The following is a 23,155-nucleotide window of genomic DNA, read 5'->3' as shown; positions in this document are numbered from 1 at the left end:
TCTTACAAAACCTTCATGCTTTGATTTAACACCTATTTTTATTTGCATACTGAAAGATACAGACACAACTTAAATTATTCATAAAAACTCCTATCTCGTATACTGGAACAACAAAACGAAGAGTATAACAAACATTAATAGCAATATTTATTCTTTCTCCATTTCGCGTGGTTACTTTTGGTAATGATGCCTTAAAGTTCAAGGACAGTTTTTCCATAACAATATAACGAGTCGGTCGACTCTACAGTAATTATTTACAACAGGTCTCGCACAGACACAGCGGACGTTGGATCCTACCGGCTCCTCCATTCAGGACCCCTCCCTGGGTTTCTCTCTGCCTCGTAAGGTCTGGAGAGCAATAAAGTGACAAAGGGAGGAAGGAGACTAGGAAAGAGGTGGAAGGAGACAAGCAAGAGAGGAGGGAACCAAACTCGAGTTGTACAAAACAAACCATCAAAGGAATTTCAAGGTCCACGTTGTGTTGTTGCTTTGAAGTGAACAGATAAGTCAGATAACTGCAGGTCCTTGAAGGCCAGTGGAGGGAAGACTACAGGGTGAAGCAGCGTCTCTCACTGCCTCCAAAATATCCAAACTAGTACGAAAGCAAAATAAGTTGATAGAACCGTGAGAAACATAAGGACCAGAAGTCACTGCAATGATATAAAGGAGTAATAACCATAGGAATAGTACAACATCAAACAGAATATAACAATGTTAAATACAAATAAAATGGGTTTTAAAAAACAAGATAATAAACCACTTGGCAACAGAGGATGAGGCCTCGGCAGCCTGACCTCCCCCATAAGAGCTGGGACGTGCCTGTTGACCCGCGCCCACGGGCGGGCGAGCGAGCGAGCGGGCGGGCGGGCGGGCGAGCGAGGCACGGGAATGCTGGGCGCCTTCCGTTCTGCGTGTGCTGGGGTCACTCGCGAGAAGGGAGGACTTGGCCAGAGGCAACTGCAGGAATGTCCACTCGTCACTCAACGCGTGAGCAGTGAAATGAAGAAAACGATGTTTGCAGGTCAGTGATGAGTCCAGGAGTTTCCGGCGGGTGGAGGCCCAGCCCCCACGCCACCAGAACCAAGACCAAAGCTCGCACTGATCAGGTCCAAATACCAGTCCTGGAGCAGACGTCACCAGCCTTCACGTTTAAAGTGGTGCTAAAAACAAGTATTAAAAACACAATGACGGTTTAAAACGGTTGACCTTTCTTTGTTCCACGCATCTCTGTGCAAGAGCAGCTTTTGTCTCTTCAAGGCAACAGGTGCAGAAATGAGCAGGTCCAGGATCCAGCCAACGCAACCTTTCTTCCACACAAGCAGCATCTTTTCAGCTGCATCGTTGGATGCTGTTGCTTTCCTCATGTGTCCTTAATTTGGTCCAAGATTCACATTACAAACCTACTTGCATATAAATATCTACTACAGGTTGGCTGCAGACATCAGAAGTCAACGGGGACCCGACCAGAGGAGAGTTCAAACTGGATTTTGGAAAAACCTTTGATTGAAACGTGTACGTGACCTCGATTGTCAGGGCCCAAACAAACACTTTGTCTTTTCTCATCTGGAAGAGTCTTGGGAATCCCGAGGGTCCTCTGGGCTTCCTTCTGTCCCGGGCTCTTCCTCATCATCCTGCAGCTCCCCTCTCCCAGATCCCTCTCCTGAGTGAGACCCAGAGGGTCCAGGGAGGGACGATGAATCGGAGGTGCCCAAGCCTGAAGCATCGGAGGGGGTGGCTGTCTGCATGATCTTCTGCCGGACCTCCCTGATCTTCAGCTGCAGACATAACTTGGTGGGAAATATGTCGGAGTATCGGGTCTGGAAGGCCGCAGTAGCCTGAGCTGGAATACAGACAGGAACGGAGAGGGTTGAGAGGGATCCAGTGGCAGCAGAGGTGCCTCAGGTCCTCATCTTACCTGATGGAAAAAAGCCCTGTTCCTGAAACAGCTGCATCACAAGCGCTCGTCTCTGGTCCAGCGTTCTGCGCAGCGAGGAGTACGGCACCTTGTCAAACTCCAGATCTGTGAGGATGTCTTCACCTTCTGCGCCTGAAGGAGACGCAGCATTTGGGAAAGAAGCTGGTTTCAGACCGGTTCCTTATCTAACAATGTTGGTGTAGTTGAGATCAAAGACCTTTACATTCAGCCAATGTTGTTCAGGTGCTTACGGGTGACAAAATATCACCAAAAGTGTTTCCTTTAATGTGGATTAAAGGACCTCCTGCCCTCCTACGGCTCTAGTGAAGAGAGCTTGTATCTTTGGCCACACCCACCAACTCTTGGCCGTCTTACCTGGTCGGTCAAAGGTGAAAATGTCGCCTTCACATTTGGCGGCGCTCTTGGGGGTGTTGGGCTCCGAGCTGCAGCTCGAGCGCCGACGGCTCTTTCTCTTCGGAGAAACCTGCTCGTCAGTTGCCGAGTCCAAATCTGGGAGCAAACGGAAGAAAGACCTTTAAAGCGTCACGGGAGCGAACTGAGCGGGATCCTGAAGCGTGTTTAACGAGCATGTGGAGCACAATGAAGGCACATTCATCCGTTCAGAGCCGAGCAGCTGAACCACACCTGTGGAGTTCTTCCTCTTGCGCCGATAGCTCCCCAGGATGGCGCGGGGTGACGTGGCCAGACTCTGCAACGTGGGCGAAGGCAAAACCTCTTCAGGGCGAAACTCCGGCAGCTCCGCGAAGCGCTCCTCGAAATACACCTCCGACAGTACCCTGCCAGACCAACAGGGACACACCAGCAGGGTATATACACACTCTTCACTCACACACGCCGATGGAGACACACCCAGGGTTTCAACTCACTTGTCCACAGAGTCAAAGGTCTTCTTAAGTGGAGGAGGGCGCGCTTTGAGCTTCTTGGGTGCAGGTCCTTCCTTCTCCGTGTGTGGCGGTGGCAGGTTGGGCTCGGTGCTCGATGGAGGGAGGAGAGGAGATGAAGGGAGGCACTCCTTCCATCCCGCCTGCACAAAGTGGCAACACCAGCGTTTTTTTGTGCAGCTCGCCACACGTGTGCGACACAATCTTCCTCTCGTGACGCTGTCGGAGGTTCCTCTTACCTCTTTGGTCGTGGTGCCGTCACGACTCCGCGACTCAGAGGGATCCGCTGCACCGGAGCTCTCCGGGGCTCTTTCAGACGGCAGCTCCTCAATCGGATGAGTTGCTGGAGACGACTGAGTATCAAAGGAGAAATGGCCACCGCCTGCAGCTTCTCTCTCCTTCTCTCTCTCCTTCTCCCTCTCTTTTCCTCGGCCTCCTCCTTCATAGTTTCCCACAGGGATATTGGCCAGAGTTGCCTTCACCTTTTGAGAGGTCCTGACTGGAAGCTGGGTTAATTTTGGAGTACCAGGCACACTGCCTGAAACATGTTTCAAAATAGAAAATGTGTTACTGGTTGATCAGTCAACTGTAAGCTCACAGGTAAAGTGACTCCTGGAACAAGTACCAGATGTCTGGACTGGAAGTGTTGGACTGTTGGCCCGTATAGACACAGCTGGGCCACTGGGAGGTGCCACCGAGCCACTGCTGGAGGGTTGTCCCTGCCTCTCCAACTGTCGCTCTAACGGCATCAGCATCTCCGCCTGCCTCTCGCTCGCTCGGTCCATTTGTCGATCGGCTGGTCTGTCCCGGGACAGGTGTCTTTCTGACGGACGGTCCAGATGGAGCTGCGGATGTGTGTGCGTGACCGTCGTGGCGGCCGCTGTGTGTTTGGACAGGATGTGAGAGGAAGCACTAGAGGGGCTGGAGCCCGAGTGCACCGCACTGGGGGGGACTGCTGTCATGGAGACCACCCCTGTTGCCACAGTGATGCTTGGTGAAGGAGGGTAAACAGCAGTGACTATCTGGCTCCCTGAAACTGGGACTGAGGCGGAGGGTGAGGGAGACTGTGAAGGGGCCAGGAGTGGAGGCTGACCTGGATACATAAAACAGAAGTGATCAAACGGTCCTGTCCCGCAAACACAATCGTCATATGCAGAATCACCGCTATTGATCCATCAGCGCAATAAACCACAGCAACACACATGGAAGGAATTTCTTACTGCTTCTTTTGGGCACGTCTGCAGAGTAAAACGGGAACGAGTAGGTCAGAACAAGCACGTTTCCTCTGCGGGAACCTGGGGGAAATCTTACCGGGCCTGGGCCCTCGCTAGGTATCTCAACTGCAGGAACCTCCCCAATGTGCCATTTACAGGAACGTTTATGGCGCCTGAGTCCAGGGTAGGTAGATTGACCCCGAAAAACCCCGGCTTGAAGATCGGGAGGCGCTGAAAGGTTGAAGCTAAAGCAGAGTGTGGTGCTGGACCCAGCAGGAGACGAGCATCAGCCTCACAGACCCTGCTTCTGCTCTCGTTCACCCACCACCATGAACACACACCAGCCGGACTCCTTTTACTGGCCACGTATCACAACAGCTGCTGGTTAATATTCAACACATTGATGTGCACACATACAGCGTGCAGCTCAGAACTAAAAACCCTCGGGTCAAAAGGGCGTAAATGCACACTTTAAGAACCTGTAGCACCTCAGCTCATTCCACCTTCCCCTTACTCATTGTAGCTTTCTTTGTTATAGCTTCTGGTGGCCTGCCAGGGGGACGTCACGGTCAAACCTGCCACACAATGATTACGTGGCGATGGAAACTCGTGATGTGGAACCAGCAGTGGAGAAATGACCATCAATGGTGCCAGAGGAACTGCTCCTGTAAAGTTCCTTCCCCCAGTAGAAACAGGTGCTCCCGCAGTGGAAACGTGCGTGTTGTGAATATGGCAGCCCTGACCTGTGATAAGGGGCTGGACAAGAGTCTGTCCAGGCGGTGCAATAGCTGTGAACCCAAGTGTCGCCAGAGCGGAGGGAACGTAGGCAGATCCAGCCACAGGAAGTGCTTGTTGAGTGGTTGAAGAGCCTGTTGTTGTCGACACAAGAGGCAGAGAAGATGGGACCCCTGGAGTAGACTGGACATAGGTGATCCTGGATGGCAGGTACAGAAAAGGGCCAGTTAGGAGGTCTAATAATGGATAGAACAAAATTCCCCTAAAACACCAACAGCTGGTTTTAAATGATAAAGCAAGAGCAAAAGCTCACTGCATAAAAGTGTAGCTAAATACCGAAGGGACACATATTTAATAGAGAGGAAGACTAAAAGAAAAGACGTGATGGCCGATGGGCGTGGTGTGTGTGTAAGCACAGTGAGCAGCGCTGGATGACTTGTGTGTGTTCATGTTTGAGAGGTAGTGTGGGGGTGGCAGGCAGAGGGAACATGGGCCACCAGCAGCATGACTAACACAACCAGAATAGAGCAATGCTGCTACAGCTGCACCCCTGGAAGACTTTTCTCAGGTCTGGGATGGACTAAGCCTTCTAAAAGTGGTAAAAACACCTTCGTGGAATCGTTTATATTATCCTACATGTCCACATCCTTCATCTGCTTAAACCCTAATGAAGCCTCACCAGTACCAGAGGCAATAGTACCCAGATACTGACGCCATCTTGTTACATGGTAAAAGAAGAAGAAATCTAAAGTGTTGGTCCGGGGTTGATGTGCCAAAGCTTGGAAGCTGTAAAGGACTATTTTAAATGGTTTTAAATTTAACACTGCATGTTATTCTGAAAACAGGAGCACGTCAATTCCTTCAACGGTGTTGGAATGTTGCTGATTAAAGCGATGTTTATGGGTCGCTGCAGTACGGTGCATCAAAGCACCTGGTTTTTCTCTGGGTGCAGGAAGTGCTGCGTCCTGGTACCATCGCGTTTCTTCTCCGAGCAGCAGCACCTCAGCTTTTAACGTAAGAAAACTAGCACGACCGGCACTTTTGCCAAATATCACAGTGCCACGATTCATGTAATAAATGCCCATATTATCGCACTTTTACTGCAAGTCCTCATTCACGATTCCAGCACAGCAGAAAACGGTGGACTGGTTGTGTCCCTGCTTGTTGCTACCTGGTAGGTGGAGGCGGCAGCAAGACGGTCTGAGAGGGCGCCGTTCCTGGAGCGACCACAGCAGCTGTGCCCACTGTGACAGGGAAGGCATTGGGAGGGTGGACAGCCCCACCCTGTGGCAACTGGGACTGGACCACAGGCATGGGAGCAATCTGGATGATCTAGAAAGGCCACCATCAACACGTTTTAAAGATTAAATATAGAACCTAACAAAAGGAGCAGTGTGAGCTATACGTTTTTAAAAGTATTCCCAGTGAAGCGTTTACTGACCTTACTTCCAGTCTGAGACCCATTTTGGACAGGAAGAGGTGGAGCCACTATTGGAAACTGCTGGGCCGGAGCTGGTGCAGTGCGCACTGTTGCCATAGGAACAAGCATTTTACCCTGTAGAACTGGAGACTGTGTTTGCACTGAGGCAAATATCAAAAACCCAAAGATAAAAACAGTTAATGGTGCGTAAGGCACGAGCGTCTGGTCATGACTCGTGTAACCAATCCTCACCTCTCGGTCCCGGGCTGACGACTCCCACCGTCTGGCTCGACGTGTATCCCGTCACTGAACCTGTAACCTGCTGCTTCCCGTTGGCCAGGGAGGCATGTGTCGGCGGGGCGGGAGGGAGGGTGAAGATACTGGTGGTCTGGCTCAGATGTCTGGGGGGACTCTTGGGGTGGTTGTTAGCAGGGAGGGTGGGCAGGATGTACTGAACTTGTGTGATCGCCTTGCCCACCGGGGGTGCTAAGGATGAGGCAGGGAGGAACTGGGGCTGAAGCAGAGGCAGAGGCACAGGTCCATTGGTCTGATGGTGGGATGTATGTGTAGGGGGGGGCAGCGTCTGCTGCTGGGAGGACTGCGGCTGGGGGGCCGGGGTGATGAGCTGCACAGCAGGCTGAGCAGATAAAGGACCTCCCAACACCAAATTAGTCAAAACACCGCCGGGCCCCGAGCCCACCGGGTTAGGTGACGATGAAGAGTAGTACCCACCCCCAGTAGCTGCCCCCCCACCCCCAGAGCCCGTCAGAAGTTGGGGCTGGTGCTGGGGCGTCAAAGCCTTGCGCTCTGGTGGAAGTGAGCTGGATGAGGGGCCTCCATCTCTGGGTTTGCTGGCAATGGGCAGTGGTGTGCTGATCACAGGGCGCATGACATTGGTCACGACTGTAGAGGCCACCCTAACCGCGCCGATGCCCAGGAGGGGGTTTGCACCCAGAGAAGTCGCCCCTGAAGACAGCGTCACCCCTGAGGTGGACATTAGTGACTGGCCAGACGAGAGGGAGAAAGAGGCGGCCTGCAGCCCACCTCCATCTTCACCCACAAACGCACCTTTACTGTCCCCGTCTCCTCTGTCCTTCCTCCTGTGATCCGCACCCCCTCCCCCACCTGGTCTCCCCTCATCATAGCGCTTACTGGTCGGGTAAGATGACAGGGAGACACTTCTGCCATGCGGGATATGTTGTGATGAAGAGGATAATGCGGTGGAACAAATAACGGGAGCAAAAACCCTCTGAGGAAAAAAAAGACAAAAAGATTGTTTTTAATTTGATGCGTGGGACATATGACAACAAATCTGTGTTTGTGGAGCATTTTACTGGTTAACTTCATTACCTTGCGTTCAGCTTCATCTCCAGATCCATTCTCACTGTCACTGTCAGTCACTCTCTCTTTACATTTAAGGTCTATGGAGCTGCTGGGGTAAGGGTCTTCTGTGCAGGAAAACAAGAACTTACAGTTACTGTATGCAGGAATAAGCCTATTTATTTTATTTATTTCTTGTATGTAGAAAAACAGTGCAAAAGAAAAACATGCAGACCTACATTATGAAAAGTTAAGAGCTCAATAATAATAGAATTCATCAGATGTTTTGTGTTTTGTCAGCGGTGTCGGACATGTATGTTCTACCCTCAACATCAGCTGACGATTTGATGTGATTATTCACATATTTCCAACATTTGGACCAAGAAATGTAGTTAACTTACAAGCAAACAATGGAAATTTGCTAATGGATCAATTATTTTTCTTCTATTAGATCAGCTTGACGGAGTCCAACCGAACACACGTTGTTTTAATAATTCAGGATTATTCTGACACGGTTCCACCACCCACACAAGCTGTGCACTATGATGACATCAACCATCAATATGCAACCCTAAAATCAGACAATAACTGCAGAATTAATCAAGGTCACTTTGCTATAAAATGGGTAATCCAAGTTTTAATGATTGTTTTATCATTTCTGCTCCAGAATTCACAAGAATCCGTTTATCCAACTGAACAATCAAGATTTTCTAATAAGGTTCCAGAGGTTTTAAAGTAATTAATTTGATTTCTCACCAATGACGTCATCATCGCCCTCCTCCTCACAGATGACCATGCGCTCCTCGTCGCTGGTCATGTCCTCGCTGACCCCCCGCTGGGACTGGGACAGAGCTGGGGTGTGGCTTGGAAACTGGCTGCCGCCATCTCCGCACATCTTTTTTGAAAAAATGCAGAGTTAAAAGCTGTTTTCGTCGTGTTGCCCACAGCTACGGTAACCAAACGGCGTGGAACGATGGAGGGAGGAGTCGTCTACGCTGCAGCACATTTATGTGCTTGGCTAACTTTTAAATAATAGCATCTTAATCTTTTCCTACTTTTAAACACAGCAGCGTGACGCCCATGTTTTGTATTTTAGGGATTTCAAATGCTGGATTACTGAATCTTTCCGTGCTGGTGATCGTACCTGCGCCAACTCTGCCAGGGCTTGTGTGTTGCCACGGTCACCGCGCTCAAAGCTGTGCATGGCACTCTGAGAGAGGGCTCGCGGACGGGTTTCTCCTGCATTCCTTTCAGAGACTCCGACTATATTGGGTCCAACCCCCTTCAGATCCACAGAATGAGGTTCTATCAGGGGCAAAAATATACAGATCGTCACTGGACTGCAAAAGTTAACTGGTGACCATAAACATGCAAGTTCCAACCTGTGGATTCGGACATGCTCCGCTCTCTGATGTCTTTGCCTCCTGGCACTCCACGACCTTCAGAGCTGGACTTCTTCCTCTCTTTGTTGCACCACTTCCAGTCTGGGTGGGCCTTAAAGTGGGCTTCTTTGACCTACCAACATCAGCGCGCAAAACAGATCAGCACACAAAGCAGGAAAACACATTCCAATGCTTTGGGTTTAAAGTGCATGATTATGTACCTGGAAGGCCAGATCGTGGTACTTCTGCTTCTCCTTGGGGCCAAGGGCATACCACCACTCCCCAAGAATCTTGCTGACCGTCCTATTGTCCTGGTTTGGGTGCCGCTGATGTACCAGTGCTCGATGACGCTTACTGAAGATCATAAAAGCATTCATCGGTCTTCGGATGTGGTCCTTCTCCCTCTGAAAGTGTGTAAGCAATATGGGGGGATGTAAAATTATCTGGAAAGGAGTAAAGATGTTTGATGTTGTTGCATCAGCATTGACAGGCCGACCTTCCCAGGACTGTTCTTATCTCCATCTTTGGGCAGCGCACTGAGAGACTGAGTGCGTCTTTTTACTGGCGACGTAGCGAGGGGCGGCTCTGGTACAACTCCCGGGAGGAAGCTAAGAGAACACAGATTTGTAGTCTTTATTAGAGCTCCGTATGGAGGCATGTGCTGCAGGCACGCCTTGCATCTTCCTTCTTTATTTATAGATGTGGGACGTCTTCATAAACAACACATTTGTGTTAAATCGCAGAAATTAATGCATTTTAATAGTTGACGCTGTGGTAAATGCGTTCGAGCGAGTGCAGACTTGGAAGGCTTTTGTTCTGCCGTTGAGCTTTGATGCCCAACTTAGCACAAGAACCCAGAAATATCTCACGTCCTCGCTGCGTGTGTGGGTTCGCCGAAGCAGCACACGTAAGATAACTTGGCCCAATGTGTAACTTTTATAACTAGAAACTAATCAGAATGTGTGTATTATAGGTCTGCATGTGCAATGTTCTCACGTACGGGTCGTCCACGTCACTCTCCGTCTCACTGTCGGGTCTCTCCCTCTCCGCGTCCCCCTTCTCCTTTTCTGCAGGTTGTTCCTCAGATGTGGGGGGGGGCTGGGAGAGGGCAGCTCTCTCTGCAGCAGGAGGCGCCTCTGCGGGTTCCTGCGACGGTGCTGCGACCCCCTGACTCTCTGGAAAACAACAACAACAAAAGACTTGTTCCAGACAAGATTCAAATCTTGTTACGTAAAACAGTTTTAGTGATTCTTGCAGACATTTAGACATTTGCTACCTGACTTTAGACTGGGTGCCTGCGGGTGGCTGACCGGGTGTGGACCCTCTCCTGGGTGAGAAGCAGCATCAGACTGGGTGGGTGCCAGAAACGGGACCAATGAATGCCAAGGGAAGACTGGAACGGATCTGGGCTCCACGTTGGTCCACACTGTATAAGACAGTGCATTAATTACAAACAGCACTTTAGATTTTAAATTGAAAATACCATTTGGTTTCAAATATTGCATTCAAAAAAGCAGCCAGCCTTGGTTCCATAAAACCAAAGCTATCTTTCCTTTGTCAGATCAGCAACGTGCTGCCGCAAGTTTCCATTGTGCCGTTCAGTAAAACGGGGTGACGGTATATTGCTGCTTTTACATCATTACCACAGAAATATTAGCTTTTATTTTAGCCATTTAATGTAACAGCTGCCTATTATATGCAACAGGAGACTAATGCTACCACTCCTTGTGCACAAACACGACACAATATCAGCTACTTTGTGAAACAGAATATCAGTGGTCATGAAAACACTCAGCTGCTGGGATAAATCACTCAGTTTGTGCCCGTGTTCAGAGCAGGAGCTGGTCCGTTCCAACCCCGATAAAAAGGAACTTCAGTGCACATAACATGTAACGTCATGTGTTTTCTCACTGATAATTATGTCTTTGGCCCTCTTCTCAACACTTTGTAAAGAAAATCCTTCTTAAACAGGACGCACACGACAGTATTTGGCAAACAGAGAAAAGGAGGAAAATGAATAAGAAAGTAAAGGACAAGGACTAACCGAACATGCTTAATCCTTGGCGGAGATACTGAGGAGTCTCTGATGAGAACATGGTTGAATAATATGCTTCCTGTTCTCAGAAAGAATGGTTGCAAGTCCTGGCTCAAAAATACCTGGCTACCACATAGAGGAATCCACGTAATTAAACATCTTCAATTCAAAGTGTGTGTTGCTGATGACCACAGGCAGGTGTTTAGGGGGAAGGTGTGGTCCCGACAGCTCACAGTCATCTTTAACCATCAGAACTTTCAGACAAAGACAAAATAATCCTTAATTTCCGTTTGCGTTTCTCTCCACAGCGTCCATCAACTAACCTGGACGAATTCCGTGAACAAAATGTACGACAAACCATTCAGATTAAACGCAAAAACCAGTTTAAATCTGCCGAAAGGCACAATGGCCCAGGCGTCCAACTGAAGCCCTGATCCTGATCTGAGGGAAGAATTGCCCCCCTGGTCTAATTACCCCTGATGCCCTCTTTCCGTGTTTGTTTACATGGCTGCAGCCGCCCGGCCAGGAAGGGGTTAACAAGGCCTCCAGTCGATCCTCGGCCTCGATTACAACATCTGTGCGACACAGGCGCAGTTTCTAACCACCATGTTCAAAAGAAGAAAGGAATAAGGAGCCCGCAGAGGCCGGTCGAGATCGATGGATGTGAAGAAAACTGGTCAAAGTTGATCGCAAAGCGGTGGATGTTTGCTGGAAGATGGAACCGTATCGATCAGGCGAAACAACACTGCAACAAGGAAAAAACTGGGGCCATCAAAGCTAAGGTGACTCGTACACTTAGCCCTGAAAAGGGGGCTGTGGCAATCCCCTTGTTGCCGAATGTGTACTTTTAGCCAAGAAATACGTGCAGTAATACTTGATGGTCTGTTCCAGCGACCGATATGCACTAATTTAGCTGCTTATTGCAACAACCAGAGCTTCAACTGCACCGCTCCGACTAGGATCAACCTCTCGGGAACGCCCCTGGTCGTGCACCCGTTGCAGAGACAGAAAGAAACGCAATTGTTCTCATGTCTTCACTACAAAGGCGTATTCAGTCGTACTGACTGGCAAAGTAACCCAGCAATAAGTGGCTACTGCTGCAAGTACCACGTTCCTTTTCCCGTTGCCTGCCCCAGGATTGTGCTACGCACCTGTCTTCCAATGACAGCCAACACCTGCTAAGATACAAATCACTTATCAAGAGGTGAGGTGAGCAGCCAACGTGAGTTCATCACCTTCTACTACATCTAATCAGACATCACTCACTGCAAATCTGCTGCATTCATCCATCAACCAGCGCACTCACGGCGACCATGCATCAGCTCAGATTATCAACACAGCTACCAAACACCATCGCGCAGGTCTCTGCATGGTCTTTAATGCCCCACTTTCTTCAGTCCACCTATCCAAGCTGCCCCCAAACCTGCGATTAGCCCCAGTGGCGGCTGATGCCTCCGCTACAGGGGTAAACGCCACTACGCTCAGGAACCAGGCAACAAGCAGGGACGACGGCTCGCGCCCGTATTTCCCCGTCTTCTCCTCGGGCCAGGAGCTGGCTGGCGGTGGGAAGGTGCCCGAACACCGGGCAGGAACAAGATGGGGGGCCGGGGGCTCTCCGAGACACCGTGGGCTGAACCGTTGGCGAGCTGTGTCCGCTTGCAGCAGGTTAGCTAAGCACTCCGCGCGGACATGGGCTCGCGCACACCGTCCACCTCCGTCACTGCTTCGCCTCGGGAGCGCTGCTGTGTTCCGGGAAAGTCCTCATTCCGCGTGTCCACGGCTCCCACCCCGAGTGGAGGTTCATATTTGTCTGGTTGTCCCTCTCACGAGCCTCGGTCCTTTCTTTCTCTTTCCCTCCCTCTTCCTCTTATTGTAAACTAGGCTGCCTGCCCCCCCTCCCGAAGTCGTTCCCCTCCTCTTCTCGTGCTGTCAACCTCGCCCAGGCCTGGTCCCGCCCCCTCTGCACAATCCGCTCCAACCATTGGCCAGAACTGCCACCTGTCAACTATCCGCCGCGAGCGCTAATTGGCCGGCGCGTGCATTGGAATGCCAGTCATATGCAAATATTTAGCCGGCTTTGGGACCAGCGCTCTTGTTCCTACAGCAGCCGGTTTTTTTCCCGACATTAAACACATGTTTATAAACAGGAACACTTAATTCAAATACTTTCACTCCAAAACACGAGTTGGGCTTCATGTAACGCTTATAAATGACTGTTTCTTTCGGCTGATTCAGTAAGCCCACCCCCCGCCTCACGTCATTGGTCCACAAGCCGTAGTAGAGCTTGATTGATGTAACAAAGAGCGAATCAAAAGGCGACACTCAGATGTAGGCCAACCAATGGCTTAACACAGGTTAGGCCAGATTCTTCCCCCTTACAGATGCTCTGCCAAAGATTTAATACCAGAAGAAAAGCATTGTAATGCAGTTGTAGAGCTTTTCACTTGGGTTTGCTTTCCAGTAAGTATCTTCACATTATCTACCGGGCTGTGACGTCAAGGATGAAAGTGCACACATTCATGAACAATTAATCCCGACGGTTGATTAATAATCCATGGATGGATGGATGGATGGATGGATGGATGGATGGATGGATAAATGGATGGATGGGTGGATGGATGGCTGATAATATACAGCATAAGCTTGTTGCCTAAATAATGTAGTAAGTAAATTCAGTGTGTTGCTTTCATTTTGATTTAGGGTCAGTTAATCCTCATGTAATGTAACTTTATACAATCCCCACATCATGCATACACACCTCCTCCAGACACACGTAACTGTAGGTTGTTTACAACAAGGACATGGTGGGGGGAGAGATAAGAGATTTGGAAACAAGAGATGGGTGGTCTGAAAGAGAGGGAAAATGGGTGGGCCATGTTAGGAGTGAGTAAAAATAGACTGAGAGTCATTTTCAGCAGGAGTGAGGGTGAGGGATGGTGGAGGAGGGTGATCAGGTGGGTGGACAGAAAACAGCATGTGGAACCAAAAGGGCATATGGAGAGGCAGAAATGAAATAAGGCACCTTAAACAGGAAGTAAGCATTCATGTGGCTTCCTGTCATCCTAGATGAGTCAAGACGTGCTGCTTAGACAAGCTTGTCTTTAGGACAAAGACACGTGCAATCCTGGGAGGCCCAAATCCAGCTGCAGACCACTCTGCTTACTGGGACTTTAGGAACTGACCAGTGAGGTTATCAGGGCCACTTTTAGTTAAAAAAAAATTACATTTTTCAAAATGGAATTGAAGATGAACCTCCTCAGGCAAAGAGAAATGTGAAAGATGTTCATTAACAGCAAATGTGCAGGAAAATAGAAAGTATAATCTTCTTTGTGACATGAAGTTCTGGACACTAAAGTAGCAGCAGTTCAGGAGCGAAACAATCGGATCCAAATCAAAGTGGAGGAATTCTCCTGAGCTGAACTATTTTTGCCTGCTGCCATGCAGGCAATGCAGTATGTGTGTAGGTGTTCAGCAGCTTCCATTGGCTGCTCCTTCTCCCAGACTTCATTCCCTTTGGGTGCACATACACATACCCCCAGTTACAGCTGTCAAACGTCACATATGATGAAACCTTTGCCCCTCCTCTTATACCACCTCGCTAACGCCATGCATGCAGAGCACCCCATCTCCCACGTTCCTCAATTCAGCATCCAACCCCGTGCTGCCTCTCGCTCCCACGACCCAGCATTTGCTCCATCAAAACTCAAGCGTTACCATGGCAACAGTAAGTTCGGGCACAAGTCCCCGTGTCAGACACGTTCTGCTATTAACTACTAGAAAGTTAATGAGCGCTCTAGTACTTTTTAAGAGTCCCTAGAGGAGACCTCGGATGGTCAGAGACTCAAGGTATCTGGTTTTCATTTTTCAATAAATCATCTCGTTTGTATGGGCTAAAAATTTATTCACTGGCATTCCTGGATAACTGTGGACGAAATATAGAGAAGATGAACCAGCGTGAGCATATATCCCGTCATTTACTGGAACGTGCAATACACAGGTTTGGCCGGTAGGGGGCACTGCTGACCTGCAGATGTATGGCTGACATACTGTCGGCGGCGGCAGGGCTGTGCAGTGTTGGAGGTAAAGATGCAAAGAGAGAGCTAAGTGATGAAGGACAAGCAGGAGATCCTTAAAATGAGGAACTTCTCCGATCAAATCTTCAGATTGTATGACAAACAACTAGAAAGCACCATCACCCTCAACAACTGGATACCATTTACAAAGATGTCCAAAGGATGCTGTAATATGTGCTCCGAAATATCAGTTGTGACTATATGTAGTCACAGTCTTCAAAGCACCAAACAAGTTTCACTGCAATAGAGCATTCAAGATTATTTTCAAAGTGTGCTACGCTTGAAAGAAAACTAGCACGGCACATGACTTATGGTGGGTCCTAAGGGCTGCTCATGTGCCACAGTCCCAGTCGAGATGGCTGTGTTATCCAGATGTGGTTGTTGCCATGGTCAGGGAGGATATGCAGTGCTTTAAGCGTTACGTAAAGCAGGGGCGGGAGGGAGTGGGGATGTTATTCCCGGGTATCCGTATCCGGGTAGACCAGGATGAAGAGAAAGACGTGAACAGGAGGGGAAGCAAAGCCCCTGCAATGCGATAGAGCAAAGGGTTAAAATGAAAATGTTTTTAAAAAGAATAAAAGAGGAAGATGTAGGAACGTGCCTCCAAAGCGAAACCACTGCATCCAGGAGTAAAACAACAGTATTTCGGGAGGTTTGTAAGTGACACGGGCGTCGTGGCGATGTTGATGCAAAGCAATTTTAACTTCAAAATGTTAGTAAGACTGATTTTACATGGAGAGGAAAACGACATGCTGAACACACTGAAGGGGGGAATCAAATGCATGATTCTGTCGGCAGCAACACTTATGCTTATGTGATGATGAGGGAAGTGAGAATAAAAACACTCAGTTACGACCTTTGCAACTACAAGGTTATCGACATCTGTGACAGCTCAAAAACGCGCTGCATTACCGTCTCAAAAAATAACAGTTATCCATTTAAATGGTTCCTAAAGTTCAATGTAAAGGTCTTATGGGTAAAATGAGTATTTAACTGTGTTGCTTCTGAAATAATTCAGAGGAACCTCGGAATGAGCTGTGTGTGTTTTTAGTTACAGTTCAGGTTTGAGACTCTTTCCACCATGTTTAGTGACCTCAGACCTGCTCAAAAACACGCTCAAAACCTACAGAAGCTTTTTCTGTTTGCTAATATTCTACGTTATGCAGAAGCCACATTGGCGCAATGTTTGCTTTTGTTGCCATGGCAACAGACATTTGGCCCTCACAGACCACATCCGGTCCTCAGCGATTGACTCCGTATTATTCGGCACGTGCACACTCAGTGCATGCAACACACACGTGACAGCATTAATGTTTCGAAAACAGTGTTCACCACGAGGATCCTGGAAACAATGCTTTAATTAGGTTCTTCATTTATGTGTTCGATGAGGAAAAAAGAGGAAAGAATGGGAAGCATTTGCCTTGAAAGTGCGTCAGTTGACGACTTTGAGGGGTCGGGAGGCTGCTTGACTTAATGTGAAAAAAAAAGAACATGCACAGCATAAATTATGAGCACTAATGGACAACAAGGCTGCTTTTAATGTCAAAGGTTTCATAATAAATTATAAATATGTCAGCACGAATTCATTCACAGCTAAATAAATGTGTGTTACTGTAGCAGTACACTTTATAAATGTATGATTTTGCATATTTTGTAAAGCTATTTAAATGCTTCATCGGCTGTAAATTCAACATCACACTCGTGTAATATTTTAGGTTTATCTGTCTCTTTCTTGTCGTGTTTGTATCCACTGAGCACCTGAATCCTGCTGTTATGTTACATACATAGAAATTTTACGTATTCAAAAATGTACTTTAGCTTTTTTCCCCTGGTTTTCTCCCTGACTCTGAATTTGACTCAGTATCTGACAACAAGCTGCGATCCAAACTCATCAGAGATAACAGTGATAAGACAAAACTAGCAGCTCTGTAAACGATACTTGCACATCACTCACATCCCTTATGTAACACATGTCTGTGCTCGCTTTATTCACACTCTGCTCCGACCAGATGCAAAAGCAGACGCAACTCAGAAAACAGCCAAATGTGCTTCTTACTCAAAGTCCGTTAAAATAAATTCACACATGCACGGGGACAAAGACTTGCTATTCATTCATTCATCCGGCGTCCTCTCAGCTATAAGGAAAATGGACCTGAAGGGGGACCGTGGACTCACACTGACGGCCCTCCCTTTCCTGTGCACGTCTGTGTGCACGGTGATAAGTGCACGCATGCTGAGGGCACAAGGCCTTCTGGTGCAGAGGGCTACACACAGAGACTAAATGTCCGTATTTAGGAGAATCACGGAGAAGCTTGTTTCTTTTGCAGCATCTGATAAATATTTGCTGTGTCACACACACACACACACACACACACACACACACACACGCACACACACACACACACACACACACACACACATTCTAAAACACAAACCCGTTACTGACAGAGAACGTTATCTACAACTTGTTTCACCACGTCCTCATATGACTCATAAACACACACAGGCAGACACACACACGCTTGCAGTGTGTGATGTGCATGCAAACACACACTCCTCTCATTTTAAATATGTTTGGTCCATTGTATCTTTCCCAAACCCCAAATCATTTCTAACACCTAATTTTATTAATTTCCTAATTTAATGTAATCAAATTTGATCTGATATTGCATTAAAGAAACAGGGAAATATTTAAAATGTTATTTAGATATAATAAGCATGATGCACACTGATGCACACATATTTCATCTGTATTTTTCTTACTCACACATCAGAATAAGGTAGTTTTAATCGTGTTTAAATTCAAACTAACAAACATGCAGCTATTGATGAAGTATTATTTCAAATGCTCATTTTCTCAAACTAAAGGTCTGATTAAAGTTCTAATCTTTAGAGCACAGACACAATAAAGGATAGTTTTGCCTTTCAAACCACATGTGGAATTTCAAAGGTGTTAATTATTTACTGCGGTCACATGATCGACCTGAAAATTTAGTGACTCGTACTTTAAATTACAGCTGGAAACAGAAGCATCATGGAGAAAAACACATGCTGGGACACACAGCATGTTTCCTCTGTTATACACACACACACACACACACACACACACACACACACTCTCAATCACACACACACACACACACATACACACACACACAAACTCACGCACACAGACTCACACACACACATACACACTCACACACACACACAATGTTATATTTTGCCTTTAAAAACCTGTGCATGTATGTATGTATGTGTGTGTGTATGTGTGTGTGTATGTATGTGTGCATGTATGTGTGTATGTGTGTGTGTATGTATGTGTGTATGTATGTATGACGTGCGTGTGTGTGTGCATGTGTGTGTGTATGTGTATGTGTGTGAGAGGGTGTGTGTGTGTATTTGTGAGTGTGTGTGTATGTGTGTATGTGTGTGTGTATGTATGTAAAATATGTGTGTGTACGTGTGTGTGTATATGTGTGTGTGTATGTGTGAGTGTGTGTGTATGTGTGTGTATGTGTGTGTGTGCGCGTGTGTGTGTGTATGTGTGTGTATGTGTGTGTGTATGTATGTGTGTGTATGCGTGTGTATGTATGTGTGTATGTGTGTGTATGCATGTGTGTATGTGTGTGTGTATGTGTGTGTGTATGTGTGTGTGTATGTGTGTGTGTATGTGTGAGGGTGTGTGTGTATATATGTGCAATATGTGTGTGTACGTGTGTGTGTGTGTGTGTGTCAGCTATACTGAAATTACTTCAATAACAACATTCTGATCATCAACAAGATATGAAAACAGGCTAAAACAGACACCTCTGACCTTTCATCTATTTATATTAGCATTAAAAAAGCCAAAGTAGAACTATAGAGTAGTTTTATAGTATCGTTGGAATTTCTATCCAACAAATCACTTCTTTTCCTTTTTTTCCATAAACACCAATGAAACGAAGAATTATATAATTTTGAAGGGTCCAATAAGGCCCCATTCAGGATCCATTTCGGTTCCTTTTTAGTAACTGATCCCACATAACAAGAACTTCTGCACATGGAGCAACTCTCACCTGTCCCGGGTCGTCCCATGATGATGTCCTTTCGTGGGATTGGGTGGAGGCTCTCTGCAGGGAGGATGAGGGGCAGCAGGGCAGTTGGAGAAGGGTGGCAAGGGACAGGCTGCTGGACATCATCTCTCAACACCCCCTTGTTCTCTTCTTGCCCCCCAGAGCTGTCTGTACTTTTCTGAACAGGAACTGTGACTGTTGTGCTAACGGTAACTGACAAGGCCTGCAGGGGGGTGGAAGGGGCATCAGTGGTAGACAAAGAGGAGGGTGTTGGGGACACAAGCACCAGTGTTTGGGCTGGGCTCCTTAAAAGAACGGTGCCATTGGGTATTGAGGTTGCAGCAGCATTAATGGGAATGGGAACCTGGAGGCCAGAGTTTGAATGAGGACTGAGTGTTGCTAGGCATATGTCTTTCGATGAAGCGCTATCTATCCCCTGCTCGTGCTCAAGTCCTCCTTTTCCAAGCGGACATTCTGTAAATTTTGCCAGTGGAACTTCAGGATTTCTCACAATGACAGGTGAGTCCCTCAAAGTCTGCTGGGATATGGGGATCGCACGACGAGATGCTCCATCTGGAGTGAGAGGAGAAGGAGATGGAGACACCAAAAGAGGAGGAGGAGATACAGCTGGTGAGGAAAGTGGTCTACTCGAGGAGGTGGTAGTCACCCCCCTAGGACGGGAGAAGGTCGGTGTGTGTGTGTTGGAATGTGAAATTGGAGTATGTGGAGACAGCACCCTGAAAGAGTTGCCCAGGTCCCCCTGCTCCACCTCTGTTTTAGGTGTGTAGTCGTGGAGGTGTGAAGGAAGGGAGGCTGGAGGAGGCGCATCAGGTTTTCTTTTGCTGGGGCTCATGGGGACCGTAAACATTAAGTTACTATGGAAGGAGGACTGGATGCCCGAAGTGTGTCTTTCACGTTCACTTCCTCCAGCTGGGGCTGTTGCCCTGTTCCCCCCTGCCCCCCCTCCTCCTGTCCCACTGGGCTGCCTGTGTCTGCGGTGTTGCAGTACCGGGGAGGCAGTGATGGGGGAGAAGTTTGCCGGCCTGAAGCCAAACAGAGGGGACGGTGAGGGAGAAGGGGCAGGGGAGAATGGTGATTGATTGGAGATGGGAGAGAAGGAGGGGGTCCCAGAACGGGAACTTCCTAAAGACACAAGCATTGTGGCAGCTTCACACTCATCAATGTCGAAACGTGAAGATAGTTCATGTGGGAGGAGCGAGGGGAGGACCAAGCGTGGTCGGGAGTCTCCTCTACTACTGGCTTCACTGCTCTCTCTTGATGTGTCATCCCATTCAAACTCACTGCTTGCTCTTCCATGCAGGTCAGATGGGGTGACTGTTCCTGAGCTGCTGCCCCCTCCTACCCTCTCTGCTCCTGATGCCTCAATTTCTTTGGTCCTCATTGACAAGTGTCTGGAACAGTATCCTCGACGCTGCGACTCTTTCATGCATCCCTCCCTCGAGCACAGTCTCCTCCACTGTTTACCATTGAATTTCTTGCGTATACCATTTGGGGTGCACACAACATCACCCTTCTTATATTTCTGTTGAGCCAATGAAAAGGGAGTCCGAGTGCGAGAGGGGGTAGTAGAGGAGCCCTCACCCGGAACTGGGGTAGAGATCTGAGTGGGAGTGATTTTTGCTGGAGATAGGTTTGGGGTGCTGTTGTGAATTTCAGAAACAAGGAGGGCATGGGTAGAGGGTGGTGGAGAACTAGCTATGCTGGAGAGATGATGGGGTCCCAGGCCGCGCACCACTGTACGGTGAGGGGAAGAAGGGGACAAGCCATCGGACTTGGAGAGGACATTTCTGTGTTGAGAGGTGACGGCATTAGGCTTGGAACCAACAGTGAGGCCCAGGGTAAAACGTGATAGCTCCACATCCTCGTCTGGACTGTTTGGATGCTTCTGTCTTTCTCTGTGAGTATAATTGAGTCCGTAGCCATGGGCTGCGCTGCCAGACATAGTTGAATGGCACGATGGATTTGTGTTTCCATAGGAGTGTCCTCCTGTAGCCCCCTCAAGCGAAAATCCATGGGCCAATCTTGCCCCACGCCCCAGTACCCCCATTCCAATACTCAACTGGCACACTTCCCTCTCTACCTCCATCTCCTCCCTCCTTTCCCTTTCTTCCCTTTCCCTCTCACGCTCTCTCTCCTTAGCCTTTCCACCCTCCAAATATGAGACCTCCCAAGGAGGAGTCAGGAGTCTTAGGCTTTGTCGGGACACCCAAACAGCCTGGGCATTAGCTTTTCTTTGTTGCTTCTCCTCCCCCATATCTTCCTCACCCAGAGTCTTTCTGTCCCCCTTTAGGAGCACCTGGTAAGGAAATGAGACACCAGGATGGGGGTCCACCTTAACAATCATCCCTTCTCTGTATAATAGAGGACAACCCTCTTCGCCACCAAAGGGTACACAGACTTGAGTTCCAATTGCAACAGGTGCTGTGCCAGGAGGAGGTGTGTCCAAAATAAATTCCACAGTGCTCATCACAGTGTTACCACAGAAAGGATATTTAACAATTGTTTCATATCCTTGAAGCTGGACCTCAACATTACCGCCACTCACCCTGCGCACTACCCCAGGTCTGAATATAGGTGATGAAGGACATGAGTCAGTCTCTGTTTTAACCCTTGTGTCCCCATGAACTGCACCTGCACTCTCTCCTGTTCGAGCCAGGACCCTCTGGTTTTTCATGCCTTTAGCCAGAGCTTCGGCCACTGCTTCTGACAGGCTGGCCTCCACAGAACTTGCGCTATTTGGGTGATCTGGGGTGTCAAAGATTTTCTGATGTTGGCTTGATCTTGTTGCTTCATTTACATCTAGGTCAGCTGAATGCTCGCTAGCTGTATCGGTGGAGGAAGAACGCACTGAGCTAGGTGCCCCAGTCTCGTTCTCCCCGCTTTCTTTTTCATGGTAATCAATTGACCTCGTTCTATTCTCAATGGAAACCAAGTGGTTTGTTTCTGTAGCCGTACTGTCTACAGTTGCCACAGATGGCAGTTTACCTGAGAAATGATTACTTCTACTGTTGGCACTATGAACTAAAGTACAATGGCTTTCAGCACTACTATTGTTACTACTAATAATGCTTTTATTTATGTTTTTATTCATGCTAATTACAACACTGTTACTGCTCTTAAAATGATTAGCAGCTGTATTTACAGTATCACTTAGTGCAGGGCTAGAGGTAGAAATGGTAGTCAGGGCACTTATAGTACTAGCAAAGTGCTCAAAAGTGTATTTTTTCTTGGGTACGCGAGCCTTAAATGTGGCTGTTTTTCGGCTGGAGACAGAGGTTACGCTATGGTTGGCTGCTTGAGAAGCTGTACTGGTGGAAGGTGGTCCTGCGGTAGGAGTAGGAAGTGCTACAGTTTGTGTGGAAATTTCACCATTTCCATTTGCTGCCAAAGTCTTCTTATTTTGTGCATTTCTTTCCACCTTTTTTCCATCGGTCTCAACTGAATCTACAGGTTTCCGCGGTTGGGTGAGATCCTTTGTTGGGGTATTGCTGCATTTGACAGGTTCTTCATTACAGTTGGGGGCAGAGGGTTGGTTCTGTTTGTCTGGAGATTGGGTGCCGAGTTTATGCTGCATGGGCTTGTTGCGTGTCTCCTTTTTGACTCTCTTGGGGTCTTTTTCTCGAAGAGGCTGGAAGGTCCCTTTCCTTTTCCCCCCTCTGCCTCTAGTTAATGGGGAAGAACGTCCTCGGTGTTTTTTTATTGGTCTCATCTTTCCCTTGTGTGTTTAGTTCTGCAGAGATCCTCTTTTTTTGCTTATAAGGCACTCTTTTTCTTGTCTTTTTCTTGTCCTCTTGTCCTCTTCTTGTCTTCTTGTCCTTTTCTTGTCTTTTTCTTGTCTTGTCCTTTTCTTGTCTTTTCTTGTCTTTTCTTGTCTTTTTCTTGTCTTCTTGTCCTTTTCTTGTCTCTTTCTCGTCTCTTTCTTGTCTTTTTCTTGTCTTCTCTTCTTCACTCCTCTTGCTGTTTGATGTGCACTCTGAAAAAGAGGATGATTAACAGTCACCACATTATATCCAAAATCAAGAAAATATGATAAAATACATTAATTCATCTGACCTCCAAATCAGTCCTTAAATTATTTCAAGTTTG

At 47.9% G+C, this 23,155-nt stretch overlaps 1 protein-coding gene across 5 annotated transcripts; it reads right to left on the bottom strand.

The window, feature by feature from the left end:
• Nucleotides 1–19: 19 nt before the first annotated feature.
• On the bottom strand, nt 20–22,793 carry cicb (capicua transcriptional repressor b). Of its 5 annotated transcripts, none has more exons than XM_029838585.1 (20): nt 19,052–22,793; nt 10,165–10,314; nt 9,889–10,063; nt 9,385–9,496; nt 9,110–9,292; nt 8,889–9,021; nt 8,651–8,811; nt 8,263–8,401; nt 7,537–7,634; nt 6,439–7,435; nt 6,208–6,347; nt 5,938–6,098; nt 4,775–4,965; nt 3,443–3,910; nt 3,057–3,355; nt 2,803–2,960; nt 2,561–2,721; nt 2,291–2,425; nt 1,916–2,047; nt 20–1,840 (listed from the first exon to the last, which is right to left on the bottom strand). In XM_029838585.1, exons 1-20 carry the CDS (start codon nt 22,776–22,778, stop codon nt 1,560–1,562), a joined length of 8,001 nt encoding a protein of 2,666 aa, XP_029694445.1. In that variant the 5' UTR covers nt 22,779–22,793; the 3' UTR covers nt 20–1,559. The 5 variants fall into 5 exon arrangements, with proteins under 5 accessions (XP_029694445.1, XP_029694447.1, XP_029694448.1 ...); XM_029838587.1 differs by having other exon boundaries at nt 2,561–2,712; XM_029838588.1 differs by having other exon boundaries at nt 6,208–6,293.
• Nucleotides 22,794–23,155: the final 362 nt, after the last annotated feature.

The sequence above is a fragment of the Takifugu rubripes genome, chromosome 7, assembly GCF_901000725.2.
Source record: "Takifugu rubripes chromosome 7, fTakRub1.2, whole genome shotgun sequence".
NCBI classification, from domain to species: Eukaryota; Metazoa; Chordata; class Actinopteri; order Tetraodontiformes; family Tetraodontidae; genus Takifugu; species Takifugu rubripes.
Note: the sequence above shows the minus strand (reverse complement) of the source record. Positions and strands in the feature narration are given on the sequence as shown.